Source organism: Sardina pilchardus, chromosome 3, assembly GCF_963854185.1.
Source record: "Sardina pilchardus chromosome 3, fSarPil1.1, whole genome shotgun sequence".
In the NCBI taxonomy this organism is placed as follows: Eukaryota; Metazoa; Chordata; class Actinopteri; order Clupeiformes; family Clupeidae; genus Sardina; species Sardina pilchardus.
In genome coordinates this window covers 5,269,862-5,285,278 of record NC_084996.1, presented here as the reverse complement: position 1 = coordinate 5,285,278, position 15,417 = coordinate 5,269,862, and the positions used below count along the sequence as shown (strand labels likewise).

General features: G+C 47.4%; 1 protein-coding gene across 1 annotated transcript in view; it reads left to right on the top strand.

Annotated features, from left to right (window-relative positions):
- Positions 1-15,093, top strand: part of mtbp (MDM2 binding protein) — a 20,626-nt gene extending 5,533 nt beyond the window's left edge. Inside the window, exons 9-22 of the mRNA XM_062531510.1 lie at positions 646-740; positions 2,085-2,151; positions 2,376-2,493; positions 4,336-4,509; positions 5,678-5,791; positions 6,802-6,990; positions 7,406-7,502; positions 7,900-8,055; positions 9,577-9,672; positions 10,598-10,858; positions 12,844-13,096; positions 13,483-13,596; positions 14,070-14,135; positions 14,724-15,093. Of these exons, the coding sequence (XP_062387494.1) occupies positions 646-740; positions 2,085-2,151; positions 2,376-2,493; positions 4,336-4,509; positions 5,678-5,791; positions 6,802-6,990; positions 7,406-7,502; positions 7,900-8,055; positions 9,577-9,672; positions 10,598-10,858; positions 12,844-13,096; positions 13,483-13,596; positions 14,070-14,135; positions 14,724-14,762 (1,839 nt within the window). The 3' untranslated portion in view covers positions 14,763-15,093. The remainder of the gene's footprint in view (positions 1-645; positions 741-2,084; positions 2,152-2,375; positions 2,494-4,335; positions 4,510-5,677; positions 5,792-6,801; positions 6,991-7,405; positions 7,503-7,899; positions 8,056-9,576; positions 9,673-10,597; positions 10,859-12,843; positions 13,097-13,482; positions 13,597-14,069; positions 14,136-14,723) is intronic.
- Positions 15,094-15,417: the final 324 nt, after the last annotated feature.

Sequence of the window (15,417 nt, the reverse complement as noted above, 5' to 3'; positions counted from 1 at the left end):
AAACACACCCCCCCCCCACACACACACACAAGGTCTGGTCTGGTCATGTCCTTAAAAAGCTAGTCGAGGAAAGGCCACATATTTTGGCATTGACGTGATCAAAATACTCGCTCGCCGGGGCCAAGCGGGGCCTGTGTTTGCTATGACTGATTACGTCAAACCGAGAGTAGAGTTTCATCAATCAGTGTGTTGAAACCAGTGTACGCTGAGTGGGGAATGCCCTGCGTACGGCTCGGTTGGTGAAACCACTGCTGGAGAATGCAGGAGTTAAAGGTCTCAGTCCAGGTCATGTTAGTGCTTCTGTAAGTATAGTCACAGACAGCGCTGCTGATTGATCAACTTGCCCACGTGCTGCTTGTATTGTGGCAAGAGACAATCGCATGCAACATTTGAAATAGAAGTTGTCACATTCTCATGTTGGTCAGAGTAATGCAAAATAAAACCGGTTGGAAAACAAATCTGGTACAAACCAGTATTATACCATTGTGCTATTGTTCAGTAGGGAAAAAAAACGTATTGACGTGCAGCTGATCACATTTACCAAGAGGGGCTGTGTCTATATTGACTGAATGAAAGTCTGTGCTTGTTTTTCCTGATCTTTTGCCTTCCTCTGTTTGTTTTCTCTCTCTCTCGGCCTCTCTCTAGGTGTTCCACTACTACCAGCCAACCTTAAACCTGGTCCAGTTGGTCCTGCTCTCAGATCTACCCGCTCTCCTGCGCTCCAGCACAGAGTTTGAGCTGTATCCTTCCAGCAGCACTCCAGTCCAGTCCAGTCCAGTCCAGTCCAGTCAGTAGACCTTCCATGTGGCGCATTGTCAAATGAAAACATCAGCAAAGAACGTTCTGGTTTGATTGCAGGCGATATGTTTCAATTGCGAGATAAACACAAACACAGCTTTGTTTGTTTGTGTAGCAGTGTTATCCCAAGAATTATACAGTATACGCCATGAGTGTGTTTACTGTCCACACCCCCCGCAGTGAACACAGGATGTTTTGAAACATTAGACTTTAACTAGTGCCAAAATAAAGTATGAGATAAACTCTTGGCACCTTTCCTCACTTTGTCCACGAGTGGGAAAAAAAAAAACAAATCCATTGTCTAGTCAGACATTATCATTTCCCGAAAGTGTCTGGTTTTTGGTTCCTCAGTCTGGCAACGTGTCTGCTGGCTCTCAGCGAGGGTTCCTGAACCTCCCGCCGCCCCTGGGCAAATGATTGGCCAGTGGCTCTGGGCTTTGAAGTGCACACACACACACACACACACACTCTCCGATGGCGACTTGCAAACACACAAGGTGTTAAAGCGCTATTTGATCTCGCCCCTGTCTGTAATTACACAGCGCGGGAGTGCTGCTGTGCAGGTGTCCTGGGGCGCCCGTGTTACGCTGTGGAACTCCAACTGTCTGGAGTTAGAGCCACAGGAGTAGCACTCAGTAGAACAATGCCTGTCCTTCTACCGCCGTAGATCTCAAACTCTTCATGCTGCCCTATGTCGTATTAAGACTCTTAACACATACACTACTCACAAAAAAGGTTAGGGATATCTGGCTTCCGGATGAAATTTATGGAAAATAAAGTAAAAAAGTTTAAGCTACAGTGGTGTTTTATCATGAAAGTAGGGCATTTAAGTAGAAGCATGCAATGGCGATTTCTTCCTTCAAACAGTTTAGGCCAACAAATTTCACACGAAAGCCTACAGCATCGTTATGGTTTGCACGTTTCAGCGTGTGTATGTAGAGATCAGGGGGAGAGTGCGCCTAACACCTACTGCATCGTTATGGTTTACGATTAGGCCAACAAATTTCACACGAAAGCCTACAGCATCGTTATGGTTTGCACGTTTCAGCGTGTGTATGTAGAGATCAGGGGGAGAGTGAGCCTAACACCTACTGCATCGTTATGGTTTACACATTTCAGCGCTATGTGCTGTTCTGATATCACCCATAAGCACCACAGGCGGGGGAGAAAAACACATCCATATCCTTAAGCGTCTTTTTGAAGAGTATATTCGCCAGGTTCTGAGGTTCTGTCTCTGCTAACACTTCTCAGTGTCTGTTCTGCACCTTAACCTGCCTGTGCTTCAGCAACCTGACCTCCAGGTCGAAGAGGGCCCGGATGCTTCTGGATCAACTGGCCACTCTCCGGGGAAAGGTGAGGTCACCTTGTCCATCTCGGGCCCACCCCCTGGGCCCTGCCCTGGGCCTGGACGTCTGAATGAGAGACGGGCAACTCACCCCTGTTGTTATCTTTCTCTTATTCTCTCTCTCTCTCTTTCTCTTTCTCTTTCTTTCTCTTTCTCTCTTTATCTCAATCTCTCTTTCTTTCTTTCTTTCTCTCTTTCTTTCTCTCCCTCTCTCTCTCTCTCTCTCTGGCAGGTAGCGGCTCTGTTCTCTCTGTCCTGTGTGGTCAGTGCCGTGGCGATGCCCTCTGCGTCTCAGCTCAGCACACAGCGGTGGAAGGAGTTCATGGCCAAACGGCCCAAAACCCTCACAGGTACCGCACACGCACAGCCTCCTGCACTCTCAGTATAGCAGTGTAATAATACTCTGTAGCATTAGGTACCGCACACTCAGCCTCCTGCACACCCAGTATAGCAGTGTAATAATACTCTGTAGTATTAATACTCTGTAGCATTAGGTACCGCACACTCAGCCTCCTGCACACCCAATATAGCAGTGTAATAATACTCTGTAGTATTAATACTCTGTAGTATTAGGTACCGCACACTCAGCCTCCTGCACACCCAGTATAGCAGTGTAATAATACTCTGTGGCATTAGGTACCGCACACTCAGCCTCCTGCACACCCAGTATAGCAGTGTAATAATACTCTGTGGCATTAGGTACCGCACACTCAGCCTCCTGCACACCCAGTATAGCAGTGTAATAATACTCTGTAGCATTAGGTACCGCACACTCACCGCCTCCTGAGCACTCACTATAGTAGTGTAATAATATAATACTCTCTTTGCTGTCTTCCAAATAGCAACAACCATAACCATAACTTATGACATTTGTGTTTTCTTTGTGTTCACTCGTGGTTACCATTATGCATCACAGTGCAAAATGTGTTTTATTGCATTAGAATGTGTTCAGAGTTTTGCAAAAAAAGAGTTGATGTGATCTGCACATTCTGTTTTACTAAGTGAAAGCCTAGTTTTTCCAAAGGAGTGATCGATTCATAAATGTGTTCAGGCAACAGAGCATTTGGCTCAGAGAATGGGGTTTAGTGTTTTAGCAATTGTGAAAAACTGTAATGCATTGGGGACAGAACTGTAATGCTAAAATATATTTGAGTTGACTATTTATACCTCAGGTTTTACTTTGATTTGTTTTTGTTTTTTTGAATGTGATCAATCATCCATAGTCCTGTCTGTTATTTTCTGCTATTTGTCTGAAGTTATTCCATTTTCTAATATATACCTGCATTTGCCAAGAGGAAGTCTGCTCATTGGCTATTGGCCATTACAAATAGGGCAGTCTAAATGTCCTTTTTTTCCCTTGAGTTCACTGGTTAACCAATAAACTCACCCCACTGCTCACGCCACCTGTGTCAAGTCAAGTCAAGTCAAGTCAAGTCAAGTTTATTTATATAGCGCATTTCATACACAGAGGTCATTCAATGTGCTTTTCAAGAGCAAACAGTAATAGCAAATACAAGCATAGAAGGCCAATAGTCAAGAATATTTAAAAATGTGAAGATCATAGCAACAGAAAAGAAAACACATAAGGTAAAATAAAGAATAATTAAAAAGGCAAAATTAAAGACGAGGTAGAATCATTTAAAGACAGATTCAGAATGTGTAACTCAGTGCAGTTAGTAGGAGCCACCTGAGAACCATTTGGCCTTCAGTTTAGATTTAAAACTGGCTACAGTTGGAGCCTTTTGGGTGTCATCTGAAAGTTGAGCTGAGCTGAACCACATACTGCAGCTAAAAGCTGTTTCACCATGGTTAGTTCTAACAGCAGGTGTTACTAACACGTTTTGTATGGCCTGAAGCTGTTTGATAGTCTTTTGAGGAAAGCCTGTGAAAAGCCCATTGCAGTAAAGCCTGTGAAAAGCCCATTGCCGTAATCAACCCTGCTGGAGATAAATGCATGAAAGAGTTTTTCCAAATCGTGTTTTGACATCAGCTTGTTTGGCTTGTTGAGTTGGTAAAAAGCTGATTTAGTTATTGCTTTCATGTGGCTGTTGAAATTTAGATCACTGTCAATTAATACACCCAGATTTTTAACCGTATCCTTTGCTTTGATCCCTGGTGGCAGAGCTGAGTAAATGTGGGTGTATTCTGCCTAGCTATGATGTGAAATCAGATTATTTTGTCTGTGTTGTCAGTTCCTGCCGTGGAGGTCAAAGGTGAGACGGCCCGCTACTTCCTGCTGGTCCAGGGGACAGCGGACGGTGGCTGCCGAGCGCAGATGATCCACTCAGCCAATCAGATCAACGGAGCCGCCGCCCTGGACACGGTCAATGCCCTCATGCGCAGGAACGATTCATCGTCATCGGCAGGTAGGAGTTCAAAGGAGTGCAGTGACTACACATCTCTGGGTGGTGTGTTGAATTTTATGACCTTTTTTTAGTCACGTGAAATCAAACTAGTTTTACTGATTGCAGTTTCCGTTTTATGGGGTATGGGGGGGGGGGGGGGGGGGGGGTGTTGTGGTTATGGAAAATTCTTTGTACGCTGGGACGTGGGACCTAACCAGAGCTGTGCAGGAGGTGAGAGGTGTGCAGGGCTCCAGTTCTCAGACGCGGCCGGTGGCCAGGCCTGGGAGTGGGCGTGAGTGGGCGCCTACAAGGCCGTACAAAAAACGGAGGCGGGTCGGGTCGGGTCGGCGCGGTGCGTTGCGTTGCGTTACGACCGCCTCCGTCCGCGCTGACAGCTGGGGCTCGCCCGCCTGGGCGCACTCGCTCTCCCACGAGAGGAACGGCGCTCTCTCTCTCTCTCTCTCCGCACGTTCACACTTTCACACCTCCGAAAAAAAGCACAATAAAGCAGTACAGCAGCGCAGTCCCACAGAACACACATACTGTACTCTCAAACAAATGCATGCTGCACGAATTCCATTACATCAGTGAATACAATCCGTCAACACACACCCACGCATCCTGTCCTGTGTATGTTGTGTGTGCACAGCGCTGGTTGTGTTCGTGCGTTGGGAGGGAGGGGGCATTTTTACAAATAACGGAGAGCGGTGACGTCATGAATAGGAAAATGTTGATGTGCACATCTAGGCAGACCTGTGCAAAACAAACAACATGGTACGATTTTATCAGTTAGTCGCAAAGGGCTGCCAGCCATCAACTCAACTTGGAAAAGAGCCGTTTTCTCTAACCAGAGAGGATTTTAATTTTTGACTGAGGCTTCAAATCTGACATTCCCGTACTTGTAGATCCACTGTTACAGAATGGTATAGATTAGAACTATCAGTTTTATATGTGTGTCTCATATACAGTATGTGTGTATATGTCATATATGTGTGTCCATGTATATATATTTATTTATTCATTATTCTTATTCTCATTATTCATACAGTATGTATTTATGTATTTTTCTATACATTTGTTTAGTTTGGTTCACAATACTTGTCACTATACAATACTTTTACTAACTTAATCTCCTCCCATCCCTCCCCTTTCCACACACACACACACACACTCCCACACACACACTCAGGTCAAAGCACAGTGGACTGGCTGCGCTCCTTGCCCAGTATCCGTGGCGACGAGCTTCTGCGACAGGAGAAGTGTCTGGCGAAGGTGCAGACTCTCGTCCTGAAGGAATGTCTCAGTGAGTACCACACACCACCCCACTAGTTGCCCGGGTAACGGGGAGACCTTAGACTGCGCTCTCCTGTTTTTTTTACGCCCAGATGTACACAGACACAGAGTCTAGACACAGCATCTGCGTGCGGCCGGCAGACACACTCTCACGCACAATCTTGTAAACATTCACCTGTTTCGTGAACTTTGAGCCGTGGAATGTAATGATTCCACTGTTTGGCATCCGCAGACATCTGCATTGTTCCGAGGATTTAAACAGTAAACAGCTTAACTGGTATAATACACAGCACAAACCTATGTCACCACCTTTTGGTGTCTCTCCCAGGGTGAATAAAACTATTTAAATGTAAATAAAGACTTTAGGCACAGACATGCTACTTTGGAGTGGGTTTTGAATACGTTTTTTTAAAAATAGTACGGGTCTCTACTGTTGAAATTAAACTTTCAGGACCTTTTCTGAACTCCGTGAAATGAATCTATTTCCCTGGGAACCTGTTTTCACAGCTGGGCTCAAACCAGTGTACGTGCACCTATCTGAGGATACACACATGCAGGAGCAGGATCGGAATGCAACTGGAATTGTTCTGTTTTTTAATGAGTATTGGAAGTGACCTTGATCCTGATCCAGCATTTGCTGTTTTCATTGCATTCCACGTATTCCATAGGGGGGGGGGGGGGGGGGGGGGGGTTCAGTTGGAGTTTCTGCTACAATTTTTACCTATTCAGATGGCCCATTCTACAAGCGAGAGTCTGTTTCTGCCTCCTCCTCACTCGTGTCCTTGTTTTAAATGACCTTAGAATCCAATTGCAGGGTAGCGCTGAACATTTTATTAATAGATAATTTCATGTTTTTCGGTCAGGTTTATCTGGCTTTGAATCAGCATTGCAAATCCTACCGTTGTGTCCTGTCATTCAGCTGTGCTCAGTGAAGATGAGGAGCGTTGCGTCCACTCAAATGGGGACGCTGGTTCTAAATCCAAATGAGAGGGTCCACGTTTGACCTCCCTCTGTCCCCAGGTAGGAAACCGGAGGCCCAGGGGCCGGCCGGGATGCCCGCCAGCCACCTGCGGACGCTTCTGAGCCTGGCGCGGGAGCAGTTCATCAGCATGCAGCAGAGCTCGCTGGCGCTGCCCAAGGGGCCGTCCAGCACCCAGGCCCAGGAGAAGGCCCTGGAGCAGGCCCTGGAGCAGGAGCGCTCCGCTAAGGGTAGGGGTCCACACCACCATACCACCACACCACCACACCACCACACACAGCGGTGCCAACGCTACGCAGCAGCCTGTAGTACCTGCATGCATGGATATCCGTCACCTCGTTCACATCTCGAGTTCCTCAGGGGCGCACTGAAGTACCTACTCCAAGTCAGGTACTCCGATCGCCCAGTAGAAGTTCCCGCAACGTTGCGTTATGGGGCCGCGCGTCTCTAGAAAACCCACACAAACATCCCCGGCCCAGTAAAATCAGGGTCATTCTCTAGTGCCGTTAGATAAACAGGCAGGCCCACATTATTGAGCTGTATTTGATGTAAGATGACGTGGTAGTATATGCTGCAGAGTTTTGAAGGAAGACCCCCTCCCTCCCCTCCTCATGTCTGTCCCGTTTCCTTGGCGATCCTGACCAGATGCTGAGCGGCGCTGCAGTCCTGCCTCAGCCTGGCCGGAGAGGAGTGTGCTGCACAACTACGAGAAGCTGAGGAGCAGGAGCCGGCAGAAGTCCAGGTACGCTGACCACAACACCACCCGCCATGTTTTCCCACAGGGAACACACTCACTTAAATCACCGAAATAGACAGACGGTTTTCCCAGACATGGATTATCAAGCTTAGTCCCTGACTTAAAAAAAGCTCTTTTTGTCAGCGGAGATCATCATTTAAAGTTCTCTTTTAGCAGCCGGACCAGGCGTGGGCTCCGTCTCTGGCAAACCGGGCCAGATCGTCACGATTCAAATCTGTCCGCTCGCTTCCGCTCCGATTCAGAAAATGCATTCGTGCGCTCCGTTGCACGGCACGGCACGGCATACGGCGGTCAGAGGAAAGCACAATCGGTGTAATTACAGGTTCCTGCGCAAGGTTAAATGTGTAGCTCTGTCCCGTCTGTCTGTCATTGACTCTGGCAGGAGTAGCCTTCTCGCGTCCAGCTCGGAGAGCCTGATGGGGCCCAAGGACGGCCAGCGAGACGGCTCCTCGCTGCTGGACGCCGCCGAGCTGCTCAAGCACTTCACGCCCGAGGGCCAGCCCAGAGCGCCGCTGCAGCCGCTGCTCCTGCAGAGAGGGTGAGAGTACGCACACGCACGCACACACACACACACACACAGACATAGCACACACACACACACACACACACACACATACGCACACACACACACACACAGACATAGCACACACACACACACACACACACACACACACACACACACACACACACACACACACACAGACATAGCACACACACACACACACACACACACACACACAGACATAGCACACACACACACACACACACAGACATAGCACACACACACACACACACACACACAGACATAGCACACACACACACACAGACATAGCACACACACACACACACACACACACACAGACATAGCACACACACACACACACACACACACACACACACACACACACACACACACACACAGACATAGCATGTTCACACACATACACACACAGACATAGCACGCACACACACATACACAGCACACATAACACACACAAACATAGCACACAACACACACATACACACACACATACTGTACATGCGCAATCTCTGCAATCTATGTTTTAGAAAGTGTGCACCACACACACACACACGCACGCACACAACCCATACATGGTATCCTGGGTACAGCTAAGAGTGTACATGAAAACAAGCAAAGGTAAAATACCCAGCCTCAGATTCAATAAACACACATATTCCTCATTTCTTCAAATCAGGTTCCTTGGCTGAAATAGCTAGAAAAAAAATCTGTTCCCACAATCCTAACCCAAATAATATCCAGTTGCAGATTTGATATGGGGGAATTTTTTTTGAGAAGCCTTGCTGTTTTCCCCCAGCATAGCTCAGGGTGCTGAGAGCCACTGAAACGAGCCATACCTCTTACGGCTGTCTCCGGCCTGTTTACAGCAGGCTATTTTAGAGAAGGCTCTGCACAGTTCCTCTTTCGTCAGCACCGGGTAGTTTTCTCAGAAATTTTGTCTGAAACACATCCAGGGGCCCGTTTCACCTTCAAGCCTTTCAGGAACGACGGGGCTGCTTTCGTCAGAGCCGACCACAAACCTTAATAAAAATTTGTGGACATGTCTTTGAGCTGTTCTTCATATTAAAGAGGTGTCTTCACAGATTTAGCATATGTCTGTAGCTACGGATTGAGAAACGCCACCCACACTTCCTTTGTGGAAAAAAAAAAGAATACGAAAACATTTTGTATTTATGGTGTTTCTTGATGTGGTAGCAGATGGCTTCCTAACGGCTTACCAGTCAACTGTTGAATAAATGTCATGTATTTAATGAGTATATTTTCCAAAATAGATATTTTGTGTTCGGTGCCAGCAGCCTCTGTTATCCCAGGTTAAAGAGTTTGGTTTGATGACGCACATGGTGGGTTTGTACTGCGCTTGTCTGAGAAGAATGTTGTGAAATGATGCTCTGTGTCTAACCACGGGACACACAGAACATTACCACAGTGTGTTGAAGTGGAGTAATCAAGGAGGATCTTTGGTGTAACCACTTGGTGTGTTTTGATGGGAGAGGTTTGTGTTGGGTTTGTGTATGGCAGGGACAACCCGTTCCAGCTGTCTCCAGACCTCACCCCCAGGAAGGTGAGCCAGCTGCCCTTCAGGAAGGCCACGCGCTCCCACTACCACGGCATCGAGTGAGTATACGAGCCTGGGGAGAGCCTCATGAACCAGGCAGGCACACACACACACGCAGAGACGAGTGTCATTATGTCAGCTGCCATCTTCTTGTTTACTTTGTTCACAGCTGTTTCAGACGTCGTCGCACAGATTTGTGGGTAGTAGGCAGCTTCAAGGATACATCGATGCTGCCCTCAAAAACTACCCATATGGGGGTAGTTCTAATATCTTATAAGGCAGAAAAAAAGAGAGTTAGATCAATTTAGAACAGCTTTTGTTGCCTCCCTCCCCGGTTAAATATCTTAAAAGGCAGCATTTCTCACCGTTTCAACCTAGACTTTGAGAGGCCACAGGATCGAGCATTATTGGACTTGTCTATGTAATAGAGAATAGTCCATCTGAGGATCCTCCTGAGACTCACTTTTAAAAAAAAAGTTTGAAAAGGAAAGAACTCTGTAAAGGTCAAAAAGACATTTCTAGCCAACGATTCGAAGTGTTGACATTTTTATTTCACTGTGCCTAATAGGATTTTTAGATACCTCATGAACCTTTTTCTAAGAATGAACCAGCGAGTCATTTCAGGACGGGTTGTTAACAATGGCATTTTTAGCAATTTCCCCTTTTGGATTTCACTCCAAGACCTCGACGTCAACATTTAAGCTACATCAATTTAGCCTTTAGGAGGAGGTTTGGGCTGTAAACTCTCGGCTCTTCTCATTCGTCATTTTATCTATCCTCCCTTCCTTCGTTCCCTGGTCCTCCGGCTCATTCCCACTGATCTGTAAAAGAATGATGGGGCGGCAACAATGGGATAGTCTATCCAGTGTTCTTTATAGATCAGTGAGAACGAGCCGGAGGATCGAGGAGAGAGGAGAGAGGTTGAGAAGAGGCCACTGTCAGGTATGGGGGGCTGACGTGGAGGTGTGTTTGTGTCCGGCTCAGGTTCTGTCTGGACGAGCTGGGCGCCCTGGAGCGAGACCGGGGCATGGTCAGGCTGCAGTCCCGTCTCATCCGCTACGAGACGCACACCACCTGCTCCAAGGAGCCCTGCCCAATCCCGTTCGCCCTCAGTCCCGCCCCCTCCCCGGCTGTCCTATCAGAGCCGGGTAGCGTGCCGGACGGAGAGAGCCTCGCCCAGGCGGAGTTGCCCCGCCTTAAACGCCACGGCCGTGATCCAGACCTCCACACCTACCCACACAAGAGGTCAGTGCTTACACTAGCGTACCATAGCTGGTTAAATCCTGAACTATATGGTCCTATCACTAACTATTTCCCTAGTTACTGAGAATTTTTTTTTTCCCTCTTTCAGAGGGGTTCATGTGAATGTTACCAATTTTTTCAATATTTTCTTATATCATTTCCTTAAATGATCATTCTAGTGGGCTTCTAAGCATAGGGGATAGTTGGTTTACCTAAATTATTTATCATCTCCTCTCATCTCATCTCACACACTCACACCCAACCTGATAGGATGCGGTCCTTGGTTTCCTGCTCCTACATTCTACATTCCCAACTGTTTCTTCACCTGCATTCCCAAAGACTGCAAAGTCCCAATCACATTTAAGCTCTTCTCAGTTGGGGGAAATGAGAACAAAACGCCTCATCAGGGGAAACATGTTGACCTTCAGCAGAGGTTTGCGCTCCCAGTTCCCAGGCCGTACTGGCGCGAGGACAGTTTCCTCTTGCTCACAGAGATAAGTGCCTGAGTCAGAGCTTGTTTACCGGTTGGCAGGAATGTGCTATCTCCTGCGCCGATCATTTGTAGCAGGTTTTTCTGACACGACTCGATGATACGGCGACCTTATCTGTCGTGTCATGTCCCTGGCCGCAGCAGAGCCGTGTCAGCAGAGACGTTGCTGTCGTGCTGAAACTTAAAGTCACTTCACTAATAACTGTGTATCCAGAAACTCTGTACTGAATGTTCAGTCGGTGTGAGTTTATTTACCTATGCCCGAAATAACAAGAGGCAAAACTTGAAACTCACATAAAGGTTACTGACCCTTATGTTCAGTATCATACAAGAAGCTCTTCATTGGTGTTGACAAAAGGGCTTTATTTATCTTTATGGGGGCCAATCCTCCGCCGGGTGTTGCTTTAGAGATTACGGCCGAGTTATCATTGGCTCGCGAAGTAAGGCTCCCATTCACTTTCCAGCAGCAGACACTCCTCATCAGACTTTAGTCATTCACAGATGTAGATGAAGAGGGGAGGACAACCCTGACTGTGGAAACAGAAGCAGGGTTCATACGTTTTTAAAAAACCTGGAAAAGTTATGGAATTTGAAAATGCCAATTTCCAGGCCTGGAAAGATTTTGGAAAACAAAAAACACCCCAAAAGTTTTGGAAAAGTCATGGAAATTTGCTTCATCCAATTCAGAAACATATCTCATTTGGGCAGGTCATGTCTCACACTTGCGTCACAACCGATTGGCAAATTTTTACGTTTTGAGAGCATTCCTTCTAGGTACAGTAACCATCCCGTTATCTCATATCTATTATTAATGTAGCACTAGTTGATGTGAGGTTTTGAGAAATAGAAGGTCATGGAAATTTGTGAAAAAGTCATGGAAAAGTCATGGAAATTCTCTGGTGGAAATGTGTATGAACCCTGCAGAAGGAACATCGTGTGTTCGAGCAGGAGGCCCCAGAGCTAGTGCCATAGTGCAGTGCAATTGACACAATAATCTCTTTGGACGATGAAAGAGCAGACGGTCACTGAGACGTCGGTGCTGTCTAATGAGTGAACGAGTGAAGTGGCTTGATAATGAAGGCGAGGAGGATCCTTTGGCACCCTCGGCTGGACTGACCAGGACACTGAGACACGGTGTGGAATACCAACGCCGTGTCACATGATGCAATGTTTCAGGGGTTGAGGGCAACACACTCGGTGTCTCTGCCCTGTCCTTCAAATTTGTAGATAATTGCATCTATAATGTTCTGTTCGTGCATGTGATGTGCGTGGGCGAGTGTGTGTACGTGTGCGTGCATGCAATGTGTGTGTATGTGTGTTGTGACTGTGTGTGGATATGTGTGTGTGTGATTTCACTGGTTTGCTTACCCTTGCAGTAGAAGGTCGCGTGTGTGTGTGTGTGTGGGGGGGTGGATATATGTGTGTGATTTCACTGGTTTGCTTAGCCTTGCAGTAGGTCACACGTGAATGTGTGTGTGTGTGTGTGTGTTCCCCCCAGGCTGGCTAAGTCCGACAGCGGAGAGTGTCCAGGCTCCCACAGCAGCAGCAGCAGCGGCTTGGTCCCCTTGAGAGCCCCGCGGGCCCTCAGACAGCAGACGCGGCCCCAGTCCACCTCCGGGGCCCCCAGGAGCAGCGCCCGGGGGGGTGCTAAGACCCAGGAGGCGCCGAATCCGCCGCCGCCGCCGCCACCTCAGCAGAGCCAGAAGCCAGAGCAGGGCCACAGCGAGTCCCGCTCCCAGAAACACCACCGAGTAAGAACCACTGGGGAACTATCAACACCATCACAAGTCCCTCTCTGACTAGGCCAGATAGTGTCTTCTTCTCTATCTATGTTGACATAAACAGTTCATGTTCACCGGAAACAGTTCCATTTCAAAATGACATCGCTAGCAACTCATAACAAGTGACAGACACACTTTTCATGTTTGAAGTGTTATCTCGACTACTAGATGGTGGATACTTTGTCGTGTATACGGCTGTCCTTGACATGCGAGTAAAAGGCAGATTTGTGTGTGTGTGTGTGTGTGTGTGGTGTGGTGTGTCTGCGTTTGCGTGTGTGTGTGTGTGGTGTGGTGTGTGGCGTGTCTGCATTTGTGTGCGTGTGTGTGTGTGTTGCGTTGCGTGTGTGTGTGCGCAGATGCTGAAAGAGGTGGTGCTGAAGACTCTGAAGCAGCATGGGATCAGCAGCCAGCACCAGGCCTTTGAAGCCTGCAGTCAGCGGCTGTTTGAGATATCAAAGTTCTATCTGAAGGTGCGTTTCCGCCCCGGAGAACAAACACAACAGACGGCACGCCAGCCGAGGTGAAGGTGATCCGAAGGTCACAATTAGGGTGTTATCGGAAAAGAGATCTTTTCATTGTTATAGATTAATGCTGTTACTATTATGGATTAGTTCTAATGAATACATCGTATGTATACCTTTGTGCCTGATGTATAGTTGTTATGTACAGTCACAAAATATAGTGTTGGTCTTTTCAAATCAAATCAATCAAAATTTAAAGCTTCTTTACTGTTTTTAAAAGTGGCTTTGGAAAGAGTTTTCAACTGGTCATGCTTGGTCTGTAACTTCCACTGGTTCACCAGGAGTAGTTCTCCAGAATTTAGTGTGTTTTTTTATTGTTTCACAAAGAGAACAGTCCAGAAAGAACTTTTGTAGCTAGCTCCTTCAGATACCCCCCCCCCCCCCCCAGCTGTAACCTTGACTATGGTCTCTGTTTGCATCAGGATCTGAAGACGTCGAGAGGCCTCCACGAGGAGATGAAGAAGGCTGCCAGTAGCAATGCTAAGCAGGTACGCTAGTCGCTGGAGAGAGCGTGCAGTGTGTGTGTGTGTGTGTGTGTGTGTGTGTGTGTGTGTGTGTGTGTGTGTGTGTGTGTGTGTGTGTGTGTGTGTGTGTGTGTGTGTGTGTGTGTGTGTGTGTGTGTGTGTGTGTGTGTGTGTGTGTGTGTGTGTGTGTGTGTGTGTGTGTGTGTGTGTGTGTGTGTGTGTGTGTGTGTGCGTGCGCGCGCATCACATGACTACAATACCTCCCGTGCCTCTCCCGCTCAGCTTAGCAGCTGTGGTTAAGAACAGTGATCGTGGTTATCTTTCTTTCTTTTTCTCTTTCTCTCTCTTTCTTTCTTCGTCTCTCTCTCTCTCACTCTCAGCTTTGTTTGTTCTGTGGTTGCGTGGGGGTGGGGGTATTTTTGAAATGTCAGGTCTTTTGAAGCTACAAGTAGTTGTATTCTTTTATAACTGTACTTGTGTTTGTTCAACCTGATAAGTGTGTGTGTGTGTGTGTGTGTGTGTGTGTGTGTGTGTGTGTATTTTTGATTCGTTGGCATACACTTCACACACAGCTCATTGATGTTGTTTTCGATGTCTCCTGGCTGTTTGCAGGTGATTGACTGGGTGCTGGAGAAAGCCTCAAAGACATGAGAGACCACAGGGCCTCTTGCTCTGCCCTGACCCTCCGCCTGGTCGACCTCAGGGGGGGTGGGGGCGGCTAGCTGGCACTGCCAGGCTGGCTGAAGACCACAGGGCAGAGGGCATTGACCGCAGCTAGCCTGTGGTGAGGACGAGCCCGGGCAAGAGCTTTGTGCCGTGCCGTCTTCTGACCAGACTCAGAGCGTCATCGAGCCGTGACCGGCAGTAGCCCCCTGCACACTGCACGCTCTGTTCTCTTCTTATTGTTTACATGCCTTGGTATTTGTTGTCTTTTGTTGTTCTGTGTGTCATCCGTTTGAATTAAAGCCATTCATTTTATGCGGATGCTGTCATGTGCTTTCTGAGGTGATGTCTGGCCGTCTGAAACACTACTGTTCCTCATTATTACTATTATGACACAGTGAGGGAAAGTGTGTGTGTGTGTGTGTGGAGGGGGGCCTGATTTGTTCTGTTGGCCACCTTTCATTTCAAAATAATACAAAATATTCGTAATTTTCTTAATATTCTGTGAACTAATTTTAAGTGTGGTGAGAGAAGTAGGGTTTCCTGTTTGACTTCCCCTGCTCACACATAACACTCGTCATATATAGGGGGACTCTGGTGAGGGTAGTGTTGCTGTGTATCTGTGCACATACAGATGCACGCA